General features: G+C 28.7%; 1 protein-coding gene across 1 annotated transcript; it reads left to right on the top strand.

The window, feature by feature from the left end:
* The first annotated feature begins 984 nt into the window (after positions 1-984).
* On the top strand, positions 985-23,180 carry LOC142331936 (uncharacterized). The gene is made up of 7 exons (XM_075377989.1): positions 985-1,079; positions 1,753-1,810; positions 11,319-11,438; positions 13,350-13,519; positions 16,042-16,594; positions 18,523-19,028; positions 22,903-23,180. Exons 1-7 carry the CDS (start codon positions 1,004-1,006, stop codon positions 23,178-23,180), a joined length of 1,761 nt encoding a protein of 586 aa, XP_075234104.1. The 5' UTR covers positions 985-1,003.
* The last annotated feature ends 1,317 nt before the right edge of the window (positions 23,181-24,497 follow it).

The raw sequence follows: 24,497 nt of genomic DNA on the forward strand, positions 1-24,497 counted from the left end.
ACGAGAACATAAATAATAATTACTGTGAATACAATTTTATAACCAAGTATAATTATTATATTATGGTTTCTTTATTAGACTTATTATATCATTAGTTTGTAAATGCAGGTTTAATAGTTAATATGGAAATAAAATTTTCCATATTTAGGTGAATATTAAGTAAGCACCAGTAAAAGACAAAAGATTAGGGTCAAAAGATACTAAATGACTTTGTTAAATGCATAATATACATAAAAGTTTAAACAAAGCTTGTAGAGAATTTGATTCTGAGTAAAATTATATTAAAGACCATAGTAACTAAATATAAATTTAAGAATTTCAAAGTTTAGAAAGAATACAAGCAAAATGTTTTTAGTTTTTAAAATTTTGTATCCAACACGCATGTAGCATCTTCTCTAGTGCATTTTATTTATTGTCTGATTTTTTATTAGTTGCATGTTTGTTCTTACATATTATTTTATTCCAATATAAATGAAAAGATGAAGTATTTATTTTTCATAAATATACCTCCCTTTAAAAAAAAAATATATAAACTAATAAATGTTATGTTCACTAAAGGATTTGCCCAAACAATGCAGGATTAAACTGCAAATAATATTAGTTAACATTATATTGCAATGTTTGTTATTATTAAAAAATTAAAGATAAAGAATAAAAATTGTGATTCTTTACATTGTTGTATGAGTTTGGTTAAAAAAGATACACACATTTAGATATGTGATGGATTAAACGATGACAAATTAAACAGTTTTTATTGTTGTATTCATTTACAATATCTTAAGTAAAAATATGATAATTTAATACACTCACTTTTAATTTTTATCTTCTGCGTTCAGTTTATTAAATATTAAATAAACTTCACTTACATTACTCCATCTATTATTGTAGATTAGAGCTATTATTTTGATAATATCATTAGGTTCTATTAACATCATTATAATAAAAATTGTTCTAATAATAATTTCTTTTTACTATGCAGGATGGGTGGTTTCCAGCAGAGACCATGGACTCTCAACGAAACGACGAGGACCAATTGCTGCAGAATACTCAAGCCTGTGTAACATTGCCTACATTACTTGGTATGTATAAGTAATTTTTATTTTATTTATTTTTTAAACTAATTTATATAGGTGATTCTCTTTGAGTTTAAGAAAGGTAATGTATATCAAGCTCACTAACAAAATAAAAAATCATTTTTCTCTTGACTGTACCTATGTGATGTCAAAAATCATGTGAGTTCACTGTTTTTAAACATCAAAGAAATATTATTTGTTGTTACTCATCACTAATTATACGACTGCCCAAAAAGGAGTGTAATGTATTTAGGGTGAATGTATGTTTGTTCCATCGTAGCAGTTCAGCGGCTGAACTGATTTAGACGTATGACCCCGCATTGTAATCCTTTTGTTAGGTAGTCGAAACTAATTTCATCAATTCTAACATGATCCTTACAGAAACACTTGTTCACTCACTAATGTGACTTTTTCTTTTCATTGTTATTTCACCATTAATGTTTTAGGCAACCTCTGTATCTTTAAAAGGAATTTTTTTAAGTAAATTGAAAATTTCTACATATTTAATAATATTAATTCTTACTAATGATATATGTATTTATTAGATAAAAATGTATACTAATCTGAATTATAACCTGTTAAAGAAGCATTAGCCACTTTCTGAACCAGATGGAATTGTAATTTACTTTTTCTGTAAATTTTAAATTTTCATGTAATTATTAATATTACTTTTTTGCAGGTACAATTACGAATGATTCTAAAAGAGGGCGGGCTCCAGCTTTTAGCTTTGGCAGCAGGTATGCATTATTAAATTCTAAATAACCGATTAGATGTTAACACTTCTTCAATTTTGTCATATACCTATATCTTTTATTTCAAAATTATACTACCTCACCACAGATTTTAAAATTAGTACTTAATACCACTGTCTTGTAAATCAATAGCAGACAGTGCTATTAAATTAAATTAAACAATTAGACACAGGAAATTCAAATCAAGTTAAGAATAATAAAGTTTAAGTTTTAGATCATTTGCTCTGTAATGTTAATAATTATATAATAATTAATAAATACTGCAAGGTAGCGAACTTGATTTAAATTTACCAATTTATAATGGATGGGCTAATTCCACTACCCCTTATAAAGGTCATTATTTGAATACAAAACAAAATCGGATTGAATTCATAACTAACAATTTGTTGAAGCAACATGATTTATTTATTACATTGTTTTTCTAATTGTTTTCCATCTTTGTTGATACATTTCTGCAGATGATACTTGTTTGCACATTCATGTATTGGAATTTATTTCATCAAAAGCGTTTTGAATATTGTCTTTCAAAAAGTCCGTAATTGTTTGTAGTTTTGTAGTTTTGTACTTTTTCTTTAACAATTACCCAAAAGAAAAAAATCCAGAGATGTAAGGTCTGGAGATCTGGATGGCATTTCTATTGCCCTTCACCGTCCAATAACTTTTCCACCAAATAACTCATCAACGTAGTTTCACATGGCTTTTGAGTAACGGGGTGGGACTCCATCATATCGAAAGTACAGTAAGTTGAAGTTGTCGTAGTTAATTTGTAAACCCAGAATGGCATGGTTGCCAACATTTCCAGTTACTTTATAAAAAAACCAAGACCCAATTACTCCATGACATGAGATACCACCCAATAAAGTAACACCAGGTTGATTTAGCTGTCTCTTAAAAACAATTCCCTGGTTCTCTGAATACAAATATGTACAATTGTTATCAGTGTTATCACTATAGATACAGTTGTTATCACTAAAAAACAACTCATTATCACCTTTTCTTACTTCATTTAACAATGTCTCAAAAAATTGAAGCCTACAATCAGGATTGTTTTCCAATAGGCCATGTATGAGATAAGATCCGTATGTGAATTCTCTAAACAGAAGTTCTAGAAATATTCTATTCGAGAAATAGCCTACAGGTAGACTTTTCAGGGCTCTGGATAACCGCTTGTAAAACTTCAAGTTTTGTTTGATTACTTAAATGGCCTACTTGATCTGTGGCAGTCCACTGCAGATGTATTTCTCTCAAAAACATTTTTGTAAATTGTAGACAGTCTTCTGTGTTGATGGAACAGTGTTGAAATGATTGTTCCACACATTTATTATTGAATTATAATCAATTATAATCACCTTTGTACTAGGTTTTTAAAACAAAAACTCTTTCTTCATTAATAAACATCTTCACAACAAGTTAGAATCAACAATGTCCATTGGACATAACAGCTGCATTCAACAGATGTTTGATTGAATAGTAGTGCACTCTGGTGTTTGTATCAATAACTATTTGATAAAAACAAAAAGTGGTAATTTAAAATCAGTGGGAAGATCACACAAATTTATCTTAATGTTTATAATGGTAGTAACTTCTGGCCCACTCAGTATAATAAGCTTTTCATATTTACAGATTCATCATCATCATTTATAAAATACTATTGCAGGTATTGTATTACAGTTGTCATGTAAAAACTGGTAATTATTATTCATAGAATAAAAAATAATTAAGTATTGGTTATACTATAACTAACCATGAAAACAGAATTGTCAGTGTTAATTCATCTTGTTCGTTCTGTAAAAGCGTGTGTTTAAATTTAAATGTAATATTTTTCTAAATATTAAATAATCTAACTTTTCTAAATTATTCTTTATTTATCTATTATCTGTTCATGTGTAATGAAGTGATTACAAAATTTGAAAAATTCACGCATTTTATTTTTGTTTCCTTCTAAATATTCTAAAAATCTTGTTTAAGAAATGTATTATTTTTACAAATATATATTTGATTACAATAATCAAATCTTTACAATAATCTTTTTTATTATTATTACTATACCTACTACTTTGCCAATCTTGGTAGTGTTTTTGCCTTTCAATTGGAGTTTTCAGGTTTGAATCTCAGTCAGGCAAGGCATGTTTCCCATGCTACAAAAATTAATTATCAGTCAGCAGCTGTTATAGGGCTTCAACCTTCTGCTGTTGTAAAAGTAAATAAATAATTTTAAATTATTTTGTTAATTTATTTATTGATTATGTAGTAATATAAATCTAGGTTTATAATGCTTTTTTTATTTTCAAATGGAGTTATTGAAGTTTTTAATAATGTATCATCTAAATTCAATTTGGTCTGCTGTAATTTTTTTTTCTAATTCTGTTTCTTCTGTGTATAATTAATGTTTACATTAATAAAAATGTTTACTATATTTCCCTTTTATAATAAATAATTAAGCTGTTTTCAATACAAGGAAATAGAAAGAAATCGACGATGTGAATTTTCAATCTTTTTTTATATTAAAAAAAAATCTGGTCTTATATTTGGCTGTGATAGCCTTATATGCCATATAAATGAAATGGCATTTTTAATATATGTATGAAATTAATTGTTTTAAGATTGATATTATTCCTCTGTATATTAAATCATACTTAAATTCTATTAAATAAACCACTTAATAAAGAATATTACTTGGAAACATGATGTTAAACTGAGATATTTTTGATACTTTAACCCTTTTGCATGTAATTACAAGTATAAACTAAGTTATGTTAATTAAAGAAAAAACTAATGGCTATTCTCCAAGCAAGTGAAAGATTACATTCTCTATTGTTCTTATCAATATTGAACTTTTTTAAAAATAAAATATTTCTGTCAATTGTAATTATTCAGTTATTGGTAAGAATCTTTTTCTTTGAATGTAAATATCAGTTGATCTTTTTCACTGCTCGGTTTTTTATATATTGTTTTGTTTATGAAAGCAGATTATAATTTCTTTTATATGTTTTCTTTAATAACACACACTTCTTTCAGTAATAATAAGTTATGTATTGATTAAAAAAAAAACTGTATTGTCATATTTTTTGCTGACAGTGATATTTGATATTTTGGCATTATTATAAAATTTATAAAGAAGTTAAATGAACAGTATTGTTGGATGCAAAAAGGAAATTCAAAATTCAGTTGTTTTAGAGTTAAGCGACTTTGGAACAAGATAATTTCTGATGGTTTGTAGCCCCATTCAGTTTGTTTGTTTCATTTGAAAAATAATTTAATCATTGAATATTTTTGTAGCCCGTAGAACAGTAACCTTAATGATTGCTGCAGTTACATCTGTAAGGATTTTATTATCATCAATTTCATGACATTAATTGTTTGGAATGTAGATTTATCTCATCCCGCATTCAAATTTGAAATATTTTATGCTAAATATAAAATTTATTGTACATAATCTAACAATTATAAGTTGTACTATTTCTTCAAGGAAGACCATTTAATATAAAGATAAATTGTTTAAAAAGAAAAATTGTTATTTATCACAAAACGTTTGTTATTAATTTTCTTTCTTTTAATAATGAGAAATGTTATGTTAATAACCGTTAGAAATCTCTATTGTTGACAGGTTTCAGTTATGATTATCAGTTTTTATTGCAGTACTATATAAAAGAAAAAACTATTTAAAAATAATCTTCAGTTAAAACCAAAGAGAACTGCAATAAAACATCAAAATTCAAATAGTTATAAATAATATTAGAAGTTCTGGTGAAGTTAAATATTATGCTGATTTCCTAGTGTTATGTAATGGTGCCATTAGATACTAAGGCAGTCTTTCACCCTTACGACCTCAAGCCTCTTGTTAAAAGCCTCAAGCTCGTTTTTCAGAAAAAGTTGACGTTTGGTAGAAATGCCACAGAAATAACATTATATACAATAAAATTATGAAAAAAATTGCACTTACTCAGTAAACTATACAGATTGTGGTGCTGCAATCCAAAATGGTGTTACACCCTTGATTAATTATTTAAAAAATTAAATTCAACTTTTTTTCATTTTTAAAAAAAATAGAATTTGTTCTTTATTTGAAAAAAATTTTTTTGCTATTTATATCTAATCTATCACTGTTTCTAAAAAATAAAATTATTTGTAAACAAAATAAAAAAAATTTCATAAAAAATTCATATTATTTACAGAGTTATTGAAATTTTTGTTACCATTTATGCTTTGAAAGGCATTTTCTGTGTAAGCCTTTACTAAGCGGATACAAAAGGTTCTTGATCTTCTATGTCTTCCTTCATGTGTACAAACGCAGCACCTTGCTTCCTTTTTATCGGGTAATTTTCTCAACCCAGGTGGCCCTTGTGAATCTTCAAGAATGGCTTTTATTTTTAACCACTCCAGTGCTTCAATAACTTCTATGTTGAACTGAAGTCTTGATTTAATTTTTTGTCTTGTTTATGCTGCTGATACAAAATATATGAATTCAAAAGCATTCTCCCCATTACATTAAAGGTCACCTTGTTTCAATAACACATGGTTTTCCTTTTATCCAAGTATGAATATAACATCATATCTGACATATCTATCCCTCCCATGCACTTATTATACTCATGTATTATAGCCGGCTTTGATACAATTTCTTGCCTGAGAGGGACATTTACTTCAATATTTCTTGCCATGCATTTACTTGAAAGAAGTAAACAGGAGCTTTTTGAGATTTCTTTTCCCTATACGCACAAGCAAGTACCGGACCAGAATGACAATACAGCTTTTCACCAACAGAAAACTATTTTTTAAATCGCTGAGGTAAAAATTTTCTATTTTTATGGATGGTACCTATGATATATGTACCAGCAATAAACAATTGATAGTTACACATAACTAACAATTTGTTAACTACACAATAACCTAAACCTAATCTAGCAATTTCTTGCTTATCTTCTTGACTTTTAGTCCCTTTGTAGGTAAAGAAAGCTAAGCAGTAATTAGTAACAGAGTCGCATAGCTTCCAAACTTTTATCCCTCAACGGTGGTGATGTTTATTTGGCAAGTATTGTAACAATGAAGTGTGACTCTTTAGTACCAACTAAGCTCTCATCTATACTGTTTTGTTCATGAGGAGTATAATGATGCTGAAAAATTGTATTTAGAAATTGGTTGATACCTCATGCAGGGGTCATAATCAGCATGGCCAGACAGGGGACAACTTGCACTGTTAACTAAATGAAAAAATTTCAAAATAATTCTAAAATGGTGCGCTGAAAACATTTTACCAAATTAAGGGGTTGCCTGTGTGATACTGTACTCCAGTAACTCTTAAGAGTAGTTTTCTAATTATCCTCATATTCAGTATGCAAGCTATAAAACCTTACATTTCAGAAATGGTAATATTTTTCCATTTTCGGTATGGTTCAGACAGCCTATCTCTACTTGCATTTAAATATTGATTGACTGATCTATTGGTTTCTTTCACCATCAGTTCAAATAAATTAAGTGTAAATAATGAATAAAAATAAATTATAGGTGTGGAACCTGGATTAGGCATATGTTATGGGCGTTTGTCTTTACCTACAAAGGGGCTAAAAGTCAAGAAGATAAGCAAGAAATTGCTAGATAGGTTTAGGTTATTGTGTAGTTAAAAAATTGTTAGTTACGTATAACTATCTGAATAAAGGTTACCATGTTTTTGTGGATAACTTTTTTATGTCAGTACCATTACTAAAATATTTGTTTATTGCTGGTATATATATCGTAGGTACCATTTCAATTGAGTTCCAAAAATTGATGTGGAAGAGGCACATTATCTTCTGGTTCAGTAATGTTTCTGTATGCCTCTCTTTTTCTGAATCCCCATCACTATCACTTGTGATTAATTCATCATCTTCTTCAGCCCCACTGTCACTAGATAATTCAAAATCGCTATCAGTATCATCAACAAAAAAGTTATTAATTTCTGCATCAGTAAGACGTCTACTAGGTCTGGACATTGTAGAAAAAAAAACACTGAGCTAACGAATAAATCTGAATATTTTACGGATCATGGTAACTAAAACTACAACTAACTTAGGTGTTCATATTTCATCCCTTCACTTTTCCACTGTTTCGCCTTCTCTATAAACACTTAAGAATATGCTTCAAATAAGAATTTTTTCCTATTCCTTATCAAATTTTGCTTTTCCATTATTCTTTTAAGTATTTCCTCATTTTTCATTTCTTTGTTTGTTTTGTCCTTTTCATTTTCTACAATTGTATTTCAAAACTGGCTCTCCTTCTCTTCCTTCATTATGGTCATTTATAACTCAGATCTATATCATCTAACATTCCTCACAAAGCATTTGAGCAAACTTCATCCTTACTTAAAATTGATCCTTCTTGAAGATTTTCAGAAGTTGTTTTGTCCATAAATATACTGCTTTTTCTTTGTTCAGTTTTAATTCTAAGCCACCAAACTTCTCAAATACTTAACTGATTTTACCTGTTCTTCAGTCTTTTCTACCAGCAGTATCTTAACAGAGTTCTCTTTCTTGTCAACTCTCATCACTTTGTTTTTCTTATTTTTATTCTGAATTCTTTCCCTGCTTTTAATATTTCCCATTATGACCTGCATTACATAATATCCTTACTTCATATCTTTATATCTTTCTAACTCTGAAGATAGTATGTACTCTATTAGATATTTATTAGTGTCGAACAGTTGCATTTATAGTTTTTTATTTATCCTGGTGAGAATGAAAATTAATTTTTATACATGTAAAAACACATTTAAATTGATTAATATTGAAAAATTATTTGTCGCTATGGTGATTTATAAATGAGAAAAATATTTCCAGTGTTTTTTTTTGTCTTTTAACCATTAGGAATGTCATCACACATCATAAATTTTACTTAAACAATTAAATTCTCTTTAATTCTTTTTATTCATGTATGTACTCGTATTATTTAATTAAACTATGAAACAACATTTTTTTATTACTTAGAACACTGTACTTTTAAGTTCCATGTAAATTCATAATTGATAAAAAACTACATACTAATGCAGCATCCCTTTTCCATATTTTATTGTTTGAGAGGAGTCCTATTTTTACTTTCTGATCATCTTAGTCATAAATTTGGTATTTAAATAAATTCTGATAGGATAATTGCCAGACAAGTACATCATTATTAAAAAAAATGATTTAACTATTAACATTGCTGTAATTGTTTCTTGTTGACAGAATGATTATAAAAATTAGGCCAGTATACCAATTTATACTAACACCTGATAAAATAAACAAATAAGAAACAATCAACAATTAGGAAAAGAGCTTTCTTAAACATCAGCACACTATTACTATGAGCACTTTAATGAAAATAATTGATCATGAAAAAGTCAAAGTAAAAAGGTTTTGGTAACAACCACAGTTATGTAGGCTTATTTGCCACTTACCATACACATATATGAATATCTTATTTATATCAGTATGTAACTACATAAATGAATCATGTCAGTAATAGGTAGGTGTGTTTTAATTAGACCAGCATCACAAAACACTAAAAAATTAATAGAAAAGTGCATTTTAATAACATGTAATGTAATCAATCCCAGATAGGCCTCTGATTACACTAACTGAAGATTAATACAAAAAAGACTATAATTGATTAATGGAAATTAATAAGTACAAGTAACATATTATTTTTACATGCTAAAATATAAAGAAAAAGGTATTTTTTAATTAGTATTATTTAAATACTCATTTAACAGGGTGAAATGTGTTCTGAAAAAGAAAATCTTTTTAATAAAATATTTTTACAAATTTAAAATTAACAAGTGAAAAAATGTTTTAAATTGACTCCAGTAATTACTTAAAAATGGTAATAACATAATATAAAAACTGAATGTATTGAATTTAAAAAATACAGATGTCACACCGAAACTAGTCAAAATGGATTCAGGGATGGGAATGTTAATGGGTATTTCTGTTGAAATCTGAAGACTGAAATTTTTTGTCATTACAATACTTCCTTTATTTCAGACAAGGAAGTAAAAAGTTGATAGTTGAATTTAAATGTAGTTGAACATCCATTTAATATGATAAATCTCAGAACCCCTAAAACCATTATGACCAATGAAATGTAACAAAAATCCACAATACCTCAATGAATGATCACTGACTGATGGAACATGAGTTTACTGACTCTTCAGGCATCTTGATAGACTGTTTCCACTACATTTTACATGATGTTTTAGGTACAAGTATGTAAAACCTTTCCTCTCGATAGATGAATTCAACTGAACACTTCTCAAGGATGTTATTTAAACTCCACTTTATTTATATTCCACTGAATTTCTTAGCCATTTTATAACAATAGATGAAATATGGATTCGCTATTATATGCCACATTAAACAATAGGTGGGAGCAGGTAAAAGTGCACTAGAAAGAATGAAAACAGTCCATCTCCAGAAAAAGTCATGGCAATGGTTTTTTTTGGAATTCTCATTGTGTGGATGATCACAGACTACGTAGAAAAAGATAGGATCATCACCTAAGTAAGTGTCATCACCTAAGTAAGTATTAAGCTTCACTACTGGACTAATTGAAGAGAAATATTTATGTTAAACATCCACATCTGACCAAAAAGAAAGTGCTCTTTCACCTTGATAATCTCTGGTTATTGCTAAAAACCTCCATGAAATATGCTTATTTATAAGCACGTTCACATTGCATCGTATTTGACAAATTTGGCTCCCAGTGGTTACTTCCATTAGCCAAACCTGAAGAAATGGCTCTCTAGATGAAGATTCAGTTCAAATTATGTCAAAACTGAGACAACTGCTTATTGTGCAGAGTTGGACAAAATAGCATTATACTTAGGATATTAAAAAGTTGGGAGGTTGTTCTAAACGTATTAAACTGCAAGATAACTATGTTGAAAAAGAAAAAGATTTATGAAAACTCTTGTGTTTCCTTTAAGAGTTCACTTTCCAAATGGCTCCTGTAAAGGCTGTTACATTAGAAGTAAAATGAAACAAAAAAAATACTTGATCATCATGATTCCTTAAATATTTTATTAATGAATATTAAGAAAAGCAAAGCTTTTATTAGAAAATTGTAATATTTTAAGTAGCAGTTTTATAAATTATTTATAAAACTAGTAAAAAAAAATATCCCTGTGAGCAAAATAATTTGATTGTAATAATAAATTGATAGTATGACACATTTTTAAAAACTGGCGGTTTTTTTAGATTTATTGATAAACATAAATTAAACGTGTGAGAACCAGTACTTTTACTGAATGAAAGTAACATGACACAACTTGATTAATAATGAATTATCATAACCATACTGTATTTCATTAAGTAACATAAGTTTAACAGAAGAATTCTACCTTATTGTGTATAGGTAATCATTTAATTATTTTACACTGGAGTATAAGTTTTAATACTATTGTAAGATTCGTAAGGATACCTTACACTAAGATCATAACAGTGATACAAATTTTTCATTTTAAAGAATTCTTTTTTTATTACAGGGCTAATAAACATTCTAGCAAGAAGCTTGAACTTAAAGTTTGTAATCCTGTTGTATTCAAATGGAAAAAAGATTCCAACTTGAACCTACATCAAACTTATGAGATTTACAATGAAGGAGAGTAAGTTAGATCTTTTTTAATTATTTAAATGAATGGTTATTCTGACAATTTTCTAATTATATTATTATTATTAAGTCCCAGGTCTAAATTCTGAATACTAGATCATGGATACCGGTGTTCTTTGGTGGTTGGGTTTCAATTAACCACATATCTCAGGAATGGTCGACCTTGAGACTGTACAAGACTACGCTGCATTTATATTTATACTTATCATCCTCATTCATCCTCTGAAGTAATACCTTATGGTGGTTCCAGAGACTAAACAGAAAAATAAAAAAGAAACAAAAAAAGGTGTAAATTCCGGTAATTCAATGATAATGTTCCAGTACACCTAGTCTAGAATTTAAGTAATTTTCCAAGTTCATTAAGCACCTTTATTATATGAGTCTTGTTATAGAGGAGTCTGTGAATATAACCCTGTAATTTCTTGTTTTTTTTTTTTTTCATTTGAGTGAAATTCTGCTTAAAGGATAATGATTTGGAAGCTGAGAACTCCTGAGAAATATCATTGCAAATGAACAACACCTTATGTTACAAAATTTACAGAAATACTGGCAGCCATTAATTAACCATGTGACCACAAGGATCATATTCAAAGGAGTTAAGAACCAATTAGTTTTTAACTGTTATTCATTTATTATTATAAGGTTGGATATTTTTTTAACATATCTTCTGTACTAAGGAAAAAGTATAAAACCAGCATATTTCTCATCAGAATTTTTAAATATGTATTAGTTAAAAATTTATCTGATTAAAATAAAAATAGTCACATGCCATTAGTTACCAAACTCCCCAGTACAAGACAAATCTTATGACTTGTTAATTTCATACAGTTGTCTTTGTGGTTCCAATACATAATGATGTTTTCAATGTTACAACTTTTAAAGAAGTACAGATACCAAAGTGTTCTGAAACGCAGTCATGAATAGTAATTTGTTGAATGACAGTGCTGTATAAACTGTAAAACTTTGAAAGAAATATGCTTAAAATTTCTGTTTAATATTCTTTGAATATTTTAACTTATTTTATTATGTAACCTAAAATCTATACGTGTAATTTGATGAAATGTTAATAATATTGTAGTAATGTTGAACTGTGTTGTAAATTAAAATAAATTCTGAATTACATAAAACTATAAAATCTTAAGATAAAATATCAAATGGAAATAGTTAAGATCTCAAAGTTTATAATTTTATAAAAGAACTGAATGTTTCTAATTTAATACTATGGACAATTGTAAAATATAAGAAAGAAATTGAAAAGTATTGAGTTTTTGTCATAATTTAGTGATAAATTTTATATAATGTATCTTAGAAACAAGCTATACTAAAAATAAGTTTTAATTGATTATTACGTACAAAATTTATTGTAAACATGTCAAAATACATTCCAAAAATTTCATTGTAAGAATTTGGTATTAGTAATCATAAACTGCTAATGTTTTAATTAATTTAAATATTACAACTAAAATTCCTGCAAACATTTTCCCAAAGGAACATAATTTTAGTAATTTATACTGATAGGTCTAAGAAATATAGTTTTTCTTTATAGTAGTTTACATGTTCAGCCAACTTTACTAACACAATATAGTTAACTACCGAACTCATGATGAATTTAGTCATAATTTTCATAATTTTATAGATGAATTGCAGTTCAGTAAGTGCTCTTCAACCACTACCTGACGTTTTTCATTATACATTCAACAATTAAAAAGACATTCTCACTCCGACTTTATTCTTAGAACTGCAATACATAAGTTTGTGTTCTATTCCTTGCTATATAAGTATTTCAGAAGTTATATATACTACAGAAGTTTGTATTACTCTGCTGACTTGCATAGATCATGTAAGAGATTTTGATTATTACATATAAAAAAATGTTTTAATAATCTATATTTGTCTTTTGTTATAGTATTGATAACATTGAAAAACAAGGTCGCCTTCAATTGGAGTTGGATGAAGAGGCACTGTCTATACTGGACACAAGTTTACCTGGTAGACAGCGTGTTGTCATTCGTGATCCATACTACAGATATTTACCACCTGATTTAGCTGAGCGAAGGACACATGGTGTTGTAGAAGGTAATAACTTAACTGTTGTAATTATTTGATTAGGACAGTTTTCTAGGGATATATTAGTTCATTTATTTTCAAATTTTGATACATTACAGGTATTCTCTCTCAAGCAATCTTTCTCTCTATCCCCTTCCTCTTTCTTTTTTCTTCTTTCTTGCTTGTGTAGAAAAGCCTGGGTAACAAAATAGTAGAAACTCAAGGGTACTGTAATATCTAAAATAGTATTGGATGTTTGACAAGACTGTAAGATTACAGTTACTTTTTTTCATTCAGAATTCTACTTCTGTAACTGTGGCAAGCATAATAAGGATGATCATTGATCATTGTACACATGGATGATGTGTAAAATAAGTTCAATACAAATGATTTTTTTTCCTTTTCGTCATATTAAAAAATTAATAACATATCATCTAATATCTGATTACACTGAATCCAAATTGCTGTGTTATGCATATTTCTCCTACATTTAGGCATAAAACATAATGATCAACTTAGAAGGAATTCTTTAATAAAATATTTTTCCATAATTTTAATAAATTTGCTCTATAATTTACAAATAACTTCTGTTTTTGAATATTATTAAAAATTATCAACTATAAATGAATGTGCTTTTTTAAAGTTAAAAGTGTGGGACCACTGTGTATTACACTAACTAATGGGTTCTGATTTAATTAACTTTTTTAATGGTAATACCTGAATGATAATTCAGGTATTACTTAAGAGGATGATGTGTATGAATGTGAATGAAGTGTAGTCTTGTACTGTCTCAGTTCGACCATTCCTGAGATGTGTGTTAATTGAAACCTAACCACCAAAGAACACCGGTATCCATGATTTAGTATTCAAATCTATATAAAAGTAACTGCCTTTACTCGGACTTGAACGCTGGAACTCTCGACTTTCAAATCAGCTGATTTGGGAAGACGCATTAACCGATAGACGACCAACCCAGTGAGTTAGTGATTTAATTACCTACAGGAAATGTTTTATCTCATTGTTTATTTAAATAAACAAAAATGTATAAGATCAATGAATTGGAAAGGAATATAAAATTCAGAAGGTACCAAATTTTATAATTTTTATTCTCTTGTTTTCTATGAGGTTGCTAAAAGTGTTCGTTATTTCAAATTATCAATGTGTAATTATTAACAGGTTCTAAGAAATAAATATTAAGGCCAATCGCCTCGTTTTGCAGACTTCTGTTTAATATTATTTACTCTTAACTGTTTCATTGTAATTATCTCTCTTGATTTGCCAAAACTGCTGTCATTTTCTGCTTAATCTATATTAAAATAGTAAGAGAACGCTTTTTTTTTGTACAAATGAAACAAATTCAATAATTTCATACTAATATCCAAGAAAAAATAAATTGATTGAGATATTTAATAATTATTTTCTCAGTTCTAATGTCTTTAATTTCCAAACTACTAACAGGTTAACTGGTTCCCTTCTTGTTCTTTAAAAAAAATAAGGAAAATCACTCCCAAATAATGCCAACATTTTTTTTCCATCAAAAGAAAATTCTAGAAGTATATTATTACATATCTTTTGTAATGCGCTTCTTGTTTTTATAATTATGTTGGGTATAGTATTGCCAATTGTATCAACAATAATAAATTTTAAGGGTTGCAAAGATGTTTTTAGTATTTCTGGCAGTTACTGTTCCATGTAATATATCCAAGTTTTTCTTCCAGTGAAAGCATCACAAGAGTGACGCTTTTGTACATCCAAAAATTTACATTGTCCTTTCCAATAAAAATTTGTAAAACATATAATACTTCTTTTAAACTAGTAACAATTTCTGTTATAATAATAATATCAATAATATATTTTCTGGCCTCCATGACACGAATGGTAGCATCTCAGCGTTTCATCCAGAGGTCCTGGATTCAAATTCTGGTCAGGCACGGCATTTTTCATACGCTACATTTCCATATCCCACGCACAAGCTTCAAGCTTATGTGTCGATACAACACGCAGAAAAAAATAAGTAAATAAATTTAAAAAAAATCATTTACTGCTTATTCTTTTTAAAAATTCACATCAGCACTTTCACTGTGCATGCCAATTCATTAGATTTATTAAAAAATTAAAAAAAAGGAGTCCCCCTTGTAGACAGATTTTGTTAATGGTAATTTGAAAGAAAATTTATCACTGATAATATACACTATTGTCTAATGGAATCTATTTGATGATTGTAAAAATATACAAAATGATAATCTGTTATTAAATTTAACTGTTATTAAATTTAACTACATTACTATAGATAAAAATTATATTCAGATTTTAATCAGGAATTTTTTAATCTGGTTTAATATGGTTTAATCTATTATTAAATTTAACTACATTACTATAGATAAAAATTATATTCAGATATTTAATCAGGAATTTTTTATTTTAAATTGAATAAAGATGACAATTTTCCACAATAATGTTTTTTATTAATATAAAATGTCATCTTTTAATGGAAAGTAATTTATATAAATTTTTATATTGGAATTAATGTATAATATATTAATTTGAAACAGAAATACCAGAACCTATTGAAGAGGAGGATGAAGATGGAGAGCTGTGTCCTTATGAAAACGTTTGTGCTACTCCCAGTAGCCAAGCGTCAAGCCCATATCCATTTTCTAGTAATGGTAACAGAACTGGTAATACCACTGGATATTCACCTTCTTCACCATTAGCATACTCATTCTTTAATCCAAATGGTGGTTCCAGAATACCAGCTCATCAATCACTATCCTCCGGGCAGCCTACTACTCGATCACTTCAACTAATCTCCGGGCAGCCTACTACTCGATCACTTCAACTAATCTCCGGGCAGCCTACTACTCGATCACTTCGACCAACCACTGGGCAGCCTACTACTCGATCACTTCGTACAGGCCAATCACCTCCAAGCAGAATACATATTTATTATTCACCAACCGAACAGTCTTACAATTCTCCACAGATGGTGTATTCTATGCCAAATTCCTATGGAGGCTCACAAGTAGATTTTGATACTTCTAATATGTATCCAATGCAACCCACCATTGGAAAACCTAACAGACCTTACAACAGCAGCTCACGCAAGTAAGTATTATTTTATTTTTATTATTTTTGTTAACATAAACTCAATTAAAATTTATAATACTGTATATTTTAAACAAATTTAATCTAGTGAATACACATAACTGATAAACTTCAACCGCTTTATATAGGACCATTAATTTTATGAAATCAAATCTTCAAGAAGCAAACATAATATAATTTTAAAAAACTTGATTACATGTTTAAGTCATTCGAAAACTAAGTTATTAGATTTATTATTTAATAATCAGTATCTCTGATAAAATATCTGTAGAATGTGATACAAAAGGAAAAATCTATTTTTGAAGAATTATATATTATGAATCTTTTCATGGACAATATTTATTTAATGCTATATTTAAATATTGCTCTGTATTACACAATGATTTGCAAATTTACTTCAAAAAGCATTTTTTTTGGAAGTCATGGAAAATATTCGATTTTATTAATAATGCAATTTCAATATTTAAAATTCAATGTCGGAATAATCAACATTGATTATAATATATATTAAATAAATATATATGTAATATGAATATGAACAGTAGAACTGAATGGAGTCATTTGTACAGTAATGGACCACTCTAAATGGAGTATTACACAACAATGAAGTAAGCTTCATTGTTTCATTAAATTGGATCAAAAACAATGTTTCGTGTTAAAAATAAAATTATTTTTATTTTTTTTTAAATTTAAATTTAACTTTTAAAATAAATTTTAATTAAATTAAACTTTTATTTAGTTTAACTTCATTACTTACTAAAGTTAGTAATTTTCAAAATCCAAACTTTATCCTGCAACTATTTTTGATACAGACATCATACCAACGTTTTATTTATACTATTTTAGGATAGCTCATCCTAAAAGAACAGTATTCTATCCAGAACGATATTAAACTTGTTGAGGGGTTTCTATACTTTAGAGTTGCTCTGTATATTTACTTAAAAGTTCTCATGAATCAAAAATCCTTGTGGAAGACACAAGTTGTTGGGGTTCTTTTCCCAACAGATTACAGGAACAGGTAACAAGAATCTAATCTATAAAAAAAAAATTTACATCTATATAAAAAATTTAAACCAGAGTAAAAAAAAGTACAGAAAAAATTAAAATCCATATTTTATCTGTTTGAACAGATAAAATTCAGTTAACGAAACAAGAAAAAAACGAATAAAAAAAATTAGAACTGAAATGCTGATGTTAGTAAAGTTCTCATTTATGTTTATTTGATGTTTTGATTTTCAGAGAGATAAGGAGCTCGTTTTACCAAATAGACTTTAGCGATTATATCTAGTTACACATAAAAAACAATGAGTTGCTGAATCTCTTTGTTGGTAACCTGCTCATTATATCATTAAGAATGGACTGGATGTATAGGTCCTGGAATCTTTAGCATGGACCTAGCAAACTTTGATTTGCAGAGGCTAGAACTTGGTGATCTACCCAAGGATTCACAGACACAAACCTGTTAAGAGAATTATTTGATTATTTTTCAGGTCATGGACTTCCAATTCCACCAGCTTAAATATTTACTGTAGAAGTTAGTCTTCTTAAATAAACAACTTATGAATCCCTGTAGTTTGTGTGTGTGTGTGTCCAAGTGAGGAACTAATTGATTAACCCTCAATCTCCTCCCGGGTTTGAATCCCAGTCAGGCATGGCATTTTCACACACGCTACAAATCATTCATCTCATCCTCTGAAGTAATGCTTAACTGTGGACTCAGAGGTTAAACAAAAAAAAAAAAAAACCCTCAATCTCCACCATATTCTAGTGTTAATCATAAGTTCATTCTGTTGTATAACGTTTATGCTTCCACTTTTTAATCTTTTAGAAAATCTTACAATCTGGGTATGTACTACAAAAATTGACAGCTCGTACTTTTTTTTCTAAAACTTTTCTTTTTAAAAAAAAACATGTATGCTTTATTTCAGCAATCTGCCTCCACAAGAACCATGTTATCAGTATGAACAAACTCAAGATTCATATTGCCAATCTGAACCACCTCCAGAAAATACATGTTGTCAATTTCAACCACAATCTCAAGATACATGTTGCCATCCTTCAGTAGAACACCATTACCAATATGAACAATCTTCACCACCACCATCACTAGAAGAATTTCATCAATTTGATCCGAATCCATACCAAAATTATGACACCAATGTCTATAACAATGCTAGTACCACGGAAAGTGAGTGCGTACGTGGACATGTTTGTGCTCGTAGTCAGATGCCTAATAACAACTACGGTAACCAAGTTTATGGAGTACAACCTAATTATAATTATACAGCAGCGTACCCTCAAGAACTTAATTATAATAATAAGAATATGAAAAATACTAATTACGGTAGAGGTTACATGCAACCAGATTGGACGCAAATGAATAGTGATATTGGTAACAATGACGAGAGTTATCCTATTGACGAGAATGATGGTGGCAATTATTGATTATTTATAGAATTAGACAAATTACAATGATGATGATTGTTGTTGATAATTCATGAATTTTTAAAATGTAAGTTGAAAAATACATATTACAGTACTTATAAAACTGGTGTATTGCACATACTTGCATAACGGATTGAATTGTACATTTTTGTTAAACACATACATTTTTTTAACATATTATGATACATTTGTTGTGACAAATATATTTATATAATACTTTTATTGTTTTATTTTTATTCATTTATTATATTTTAATTTCAATGGAGCAGCAAATCTGTTTAATATATTTTAAGATATTTCTCTGAAACCAATATAATATAATATAATGTGTGGGTGATGAGAAAGAGTTTAGATGTTGACAGCAGTAAAATATTATAATAGGAAAAATAATTAATCGTTTTATCATCAGGAAAGTAATATGGATGAAATTATTAATGAAAAAATTCATACCCTTGAAGGGAATTAAACCTGAGACCAACTGATATTTAATTACTACATAAATATTTTTAGATCAATTATTTATTTGTAGCCGATACAACGCACATCTAACAGTCAATGTATTTTGTTAGTACTTAACATTAAGAACCATTACCAAAATAAATGCTTGTACTTGACTAGTAAAGAATCTGAAACTGAATGTACTTTTATCAAAGTTCATCACTATTAAATTGTTGTCACCACATAAATTCAACCAGATAGAAATCTGATCATTGATCAGCACTGTATTATATAGCACTATACAATTTATTTTTAAAAACTGATGAAAACTAGAGTATAAATAGATTTGCAGTGGAGCTGTGATATCATAATAATAAATTGTAATATACTTTAACATTAAGGGAAATTTTGTAGTGTTTGAAAAATTACATATTTAAAAACACTAAGGTGCTGTCACTCATCACAGCAAATTAAAACTTTTAAGACTGAAGGAAAAATTAAAAATCGCTTAAAAAAAAAATTAAAAAGAATTTTTGTTTTACCTTAAAAGCTCCTTTTGGAAGCCTGTTTACATCTATATGTTCTAGAAAACGAAGAAATATGAGTAGGAGAAAGGAGAATAGATTATAAGCTTTATAGTGATGTTTTTTTTAACGGTTAAGCATAGAATATTCAACAAATGATTAAAAAAAATAGATCGATAATGTGGTAATAATGGAATGAAGAGGAATGTTAGGAAAAGTAAATTATCGAGGAAAGAAGACACGGCAATGAATTTCTGCAGAGACCTTACCTTGCTTTACAGTTTTCTTTTTCTTGCAGGACTTTAATATTCTTCTGAACTGAAATCACTCTTCTCTGAAGGACTGTATGATTAAGATAAGTTCAGATAATTTAAAATTTCAGGCTCATCTATTGATGATTTCACAATAATTAAAAAAATAATAGGAAATAAGTGTATGATTACAATATACAAACATTTTTACGTATAAAGTTCCTTTAAAATTTAGTGACATTTTGCTACTTAATGCATTACAGCAATCAGTTATGATTTAATGGAACTTGTTTGATGATAAATATCAATTTTGTTTTTAGTATCCTATTCTTTAAGGTGACTGAAAATAATAATATATCATTTCATTATAATGCTTTTTTACTGTCATATGAGAAGATATTTGTGAAAAAATTATTAAATATATGTTTTTTATATATAATTGATGAAAAATTAAGAATGTTGCTAATGGTACTAATAACTGTAGCAAGTAGCGAAAGGAATTTCTCTAAGTAAAAATTAATTAAGAACTTTTTATGTTCGACTACTACACAAAATCGTCTTAATGGTTTGACCATTTTGGCAATTGAGCATGAAATTGCTGATCAATAAATTTAAAAGATGTAATAAAAATGTTTGCAGAACTGAAAGTGAGAAATTTTAGTGTAGTTGATGTTACCTTGTTTTTTTCTCTAAAGTAATGGCATTTCGATTGTTTGTGCAATAATACACATTTTTAATAGCATTTGAAAATGTAAAAAAATTATACGGTTTACAATTTGCGGCTATATACAGATATTTCTACTGTTTTGTATTGCTCTATTATCAATATTATGTTATGTTACATGTTTCTTTCTAAATATATGTTTTTATTAAATAAAATGATTTGATTTTTATTGAAAATAAAAAAATATGTACCTTTATTTTAAAAATACGAGAAAATATACATTCTTAAGGGGCGGTAATTTGTCTTTTTGTCGGGGCGGCTTAACCATTAGAACAGGCGCGATATACAGCGCCTGTAATCAGATATACAGCGCGATATAGCTTTGTTTTTTTATTTTAATCTTAACTTACTCAGCAATTTTTTCTTATAAAATGTATTGTTTTTAGAATGTTTCTGTTTTTAATTAATTTTTAACATTTATTTTTTTTTTAAACATATACATCGTGTTCCGGCAATGATAACGCCGAAGCGTTTACGCCCATAAAAAGACAAACAAAACAAAAAAACTTATTAACTACAAAAAAAAGCAACAACAAAACGTTAAATTTTTCTGTAAAAGAAGCTTCACAATATACCAAAGAACAAAGGCAGACTGACTGTGTGCAAGAGCTTAATGGATGTGCACATTATAGTTTATTCTGCTGACCTTGGACATTTTTTCCTTCACTTACTGCAGCGTTTCTCAACCTTTCAATATTTGCGACCCGATTTTAAATCATAATTTTCATCGCGACCCCCTTTCATACAATAAAAATGTATACAACAATAATGTATTTCGAATATTTTGACGCTAAAGCTGCATTATGGCCTTAATTATAAACCTTACAAATTAGCAAGAATAAGTAAATTTATTAATATTTAACACCGACTGTTGTGTTGACAAAACCAGAGTTGACGCCTCTGTATTACTCTCTGTCGGTATACGTCAACCATATACCGGACATTCTTGCGGCTTCGCAAGAAGTTCCGATTTGTCTCGAACATCTTGGAACGTCTGCGCAAACGTGTATAAATGCTGCAACTCGTTCAATTCCAGCCAGTCTCAATTGAGTCGATCCTTCTATCGCTATCGAATCATCGTGAATATGTATCTTGTAATTTGCGTATTAATTGCAATTCACGGTAGAGATTTATACAGAATCATGGATAAATTTTTAAGTGGCATAAGCGACAAGACTACATTTCATTTACTCACACATATCATCCTCTTTAGTAATACCTGAACGGTAATTACCAGAGGTAATTACCATAGTAGGCAAAAGTGTGCATTAGACGATAGTGAAGCATCAACAACTGTACAGATAAGCGTGGTCCGAAAATTATATGTGTGTCGACTCAACTGAGGCTGGCTGGAATTGAACGAGTTGAATTTCACAAATATCTTCTCATATGACAGTAAAAAAGCATTATAACGAAATGATATATAATTATTTTCAGTCACCTTAAAGCATAGGATACTAAAAACAAAATTGATATTTATCTACAAACAAGTTCCATTAAACCATAACTGATTGCTGTAATGCATTAAGTAGCAAAATGTCACTAAGTTTTAAAGGAACTTTATACGTAAAAATGTTTGTATATTGTACTCGTACACATATTTTCCATTATTTTTTTAATTATAGGGAACAGTCATCAATAGATGAGCATGAAATTATAAATGATCTGAGGATTAGGATTTTATTACTTCAGAGGATGAGTGAGTAAATGAAGTGTAGTCTTGTACGGTCTCAGTTTGACCATTCAAACACCAGTTTCCACGCTCTATTATTCAAATTCGTACATAAGTAACTGCCTTTACTAGGACTGAATGCTGGAACTCTCAACTTCCAAATCAGCTGATTTGAGAAGACACATTCACCACTAGACCAACCCGATAGGGTTTCCCATAGTACTTATTTCTGCACATTTTCTTTTGTTTTCTAGAAGTGCAGCAAACCCTTTACATTGATGAGAATGAAATTATCTCCATTTTGGATTACCTTAATTCAGATTTAGAAGGTGGTGATTCCGATGATGAACATCTACCAGATCCAATCTTTCTCAAGGAAGCAGCAGCAGCTGCTGAGTTGGATTCAGAAGATGAGGAAGAAGAACAAGTATCAGCAAACAGACAAACTCCCTCGTCAGATCTTCTTGGTCAAAAAGAATCTTTAACAAGCACGTTCCAGATGCTCCAGAAGATCTCCTTTCACAGAGTATAAACCAGTACCAAGATACTAACCACTATTCTTTATAGTTGGATGGAATATCGCTTTGAATGTAAAAATTTCACTTTCTAAAAAAACAGGTCACTTACTATTTGTTTGGCAATATCTGAATATTTGATTCATGGACCGAGGAAAAGAAATTTTAAGAAACTTTAGGCAATGATGTAAATAAAGTTTCCTGAATTATGTAGTAGTCAATACATACCTTTGCCAATACCAGTGAACGATGAGCTAAAGGTTTTGTGTACCTGTCAGCTAGAACAGTGTACAAGCCGAAACCATAACTGTTGTGAAAAATGTGTTTTATAATTATGTTTAAACAATCAAACTGCTTCAAAAAGTTTCATGTCAAAGTTTAACACAAGAATAAGTTTGAATAACAATAAGATACAAAAAAATTTATGTAGCAACATAAATTAGTTGCCTTTTTACTGGCAACTTACATTCTAGTGAAAAATGTGTTAATTCTCATTCAACATATACACTTTTTTAAAGCTACTCGTTCTATCAATGTTGTAGTATTATTTTTAATTGTAATTTGATGCTTTATACTTTACTATTATTTTGTTTTTTATTTTTTTACATTGTGCAATAGATTGTCCAATTATAATAATTTAAAAACATAGAATATTTGTTATTTGTGTTTACAAACAAATAATATCTATGATGGGTATAATAAGACCTTTGATGGGTGGTAGGTTATATAAGAAAAGTCCCAAATGTCACAACTGTGCTAAACTTAATTGTACCAGGTGTAATAGGCCTAAATATCAAAGCCTTAAGGAATTTTTTTAAAAACAACAATGTATACTACATTACTGCATCCTAGTTATGCAGACTGCAAAGGAAACCAACAAATCCCTTTTGGCACACTGGAAGGCAGAGGTACATTTCACCAGTACTAAGTAGAAGATAAATAACGATTTCCACCTTAAGGTTAAGAAAAACTTCAAATTTACTCAATATTACAGTGGTTGCGTATGACAAGCCCCATCTTCTTATTCCAGCAACATTTTGATCATCCTTTGCCATAAGGGTTGGTCATGTCAAAAATTGTTTCAGACAAAAGTTTTAGAGGACCAATTACCACTTAGATTCAATACTGTGCCTAATAAGAGAGGTATGATTTTTTTTGTCTTTGAAACCCATTTTTTCCACCCCTTCAGTCAATGGTTGGCGATATATAAGTTTTAGGCCCTTATCCAAAGAATAGTAGGACTGTAAACAAATTTGATATTTTACTTAATAATTAAGTTATAGTGAGATTTTGTTTTTTGAAAAAGCCCCGTCATTTCCACTCCCATGGTCTGA

The sequence above is a fragment of the Lycorma delicatula genome, chromosome 11 (genome assembly GCF_047948215.1).
Source record: "Lycorma delicatula isolate Av1 chromosome 11, ASM4794821v1, whole genome shotgun sequence".
In the NCBI taxonomy this organism is placed as follows: domain Eukaryota; kingdom Metazoa; phylum Arthropoda; class Insecta; order Hemiptera; family Fulgoridae; genus Lycorma; species Lycorma delicatula.

Coding starts and splice junctions, on each gene's coding strand:
- LOC142331936 (XM_075377989.1), top strand. CDS start 1,004: ATGGACTCTCAACGAAACGACGAGGACCAATTGCTGCAGAATACTCAA. Junction 1,811..11,318: donor GCTTTTAGCTTTGGCAGCAG/GTATGCATTATT, acceptor TTTTTATTACAG/GGCTAATAAACATTCTAGCA. Junction 19,029..22,902: donor TATTGACGAGAATGATGGTG/GCAATTATTGAT, acceptor TTTGTTTTCTAG/AAGTGCAGCAAACCCTTTAC.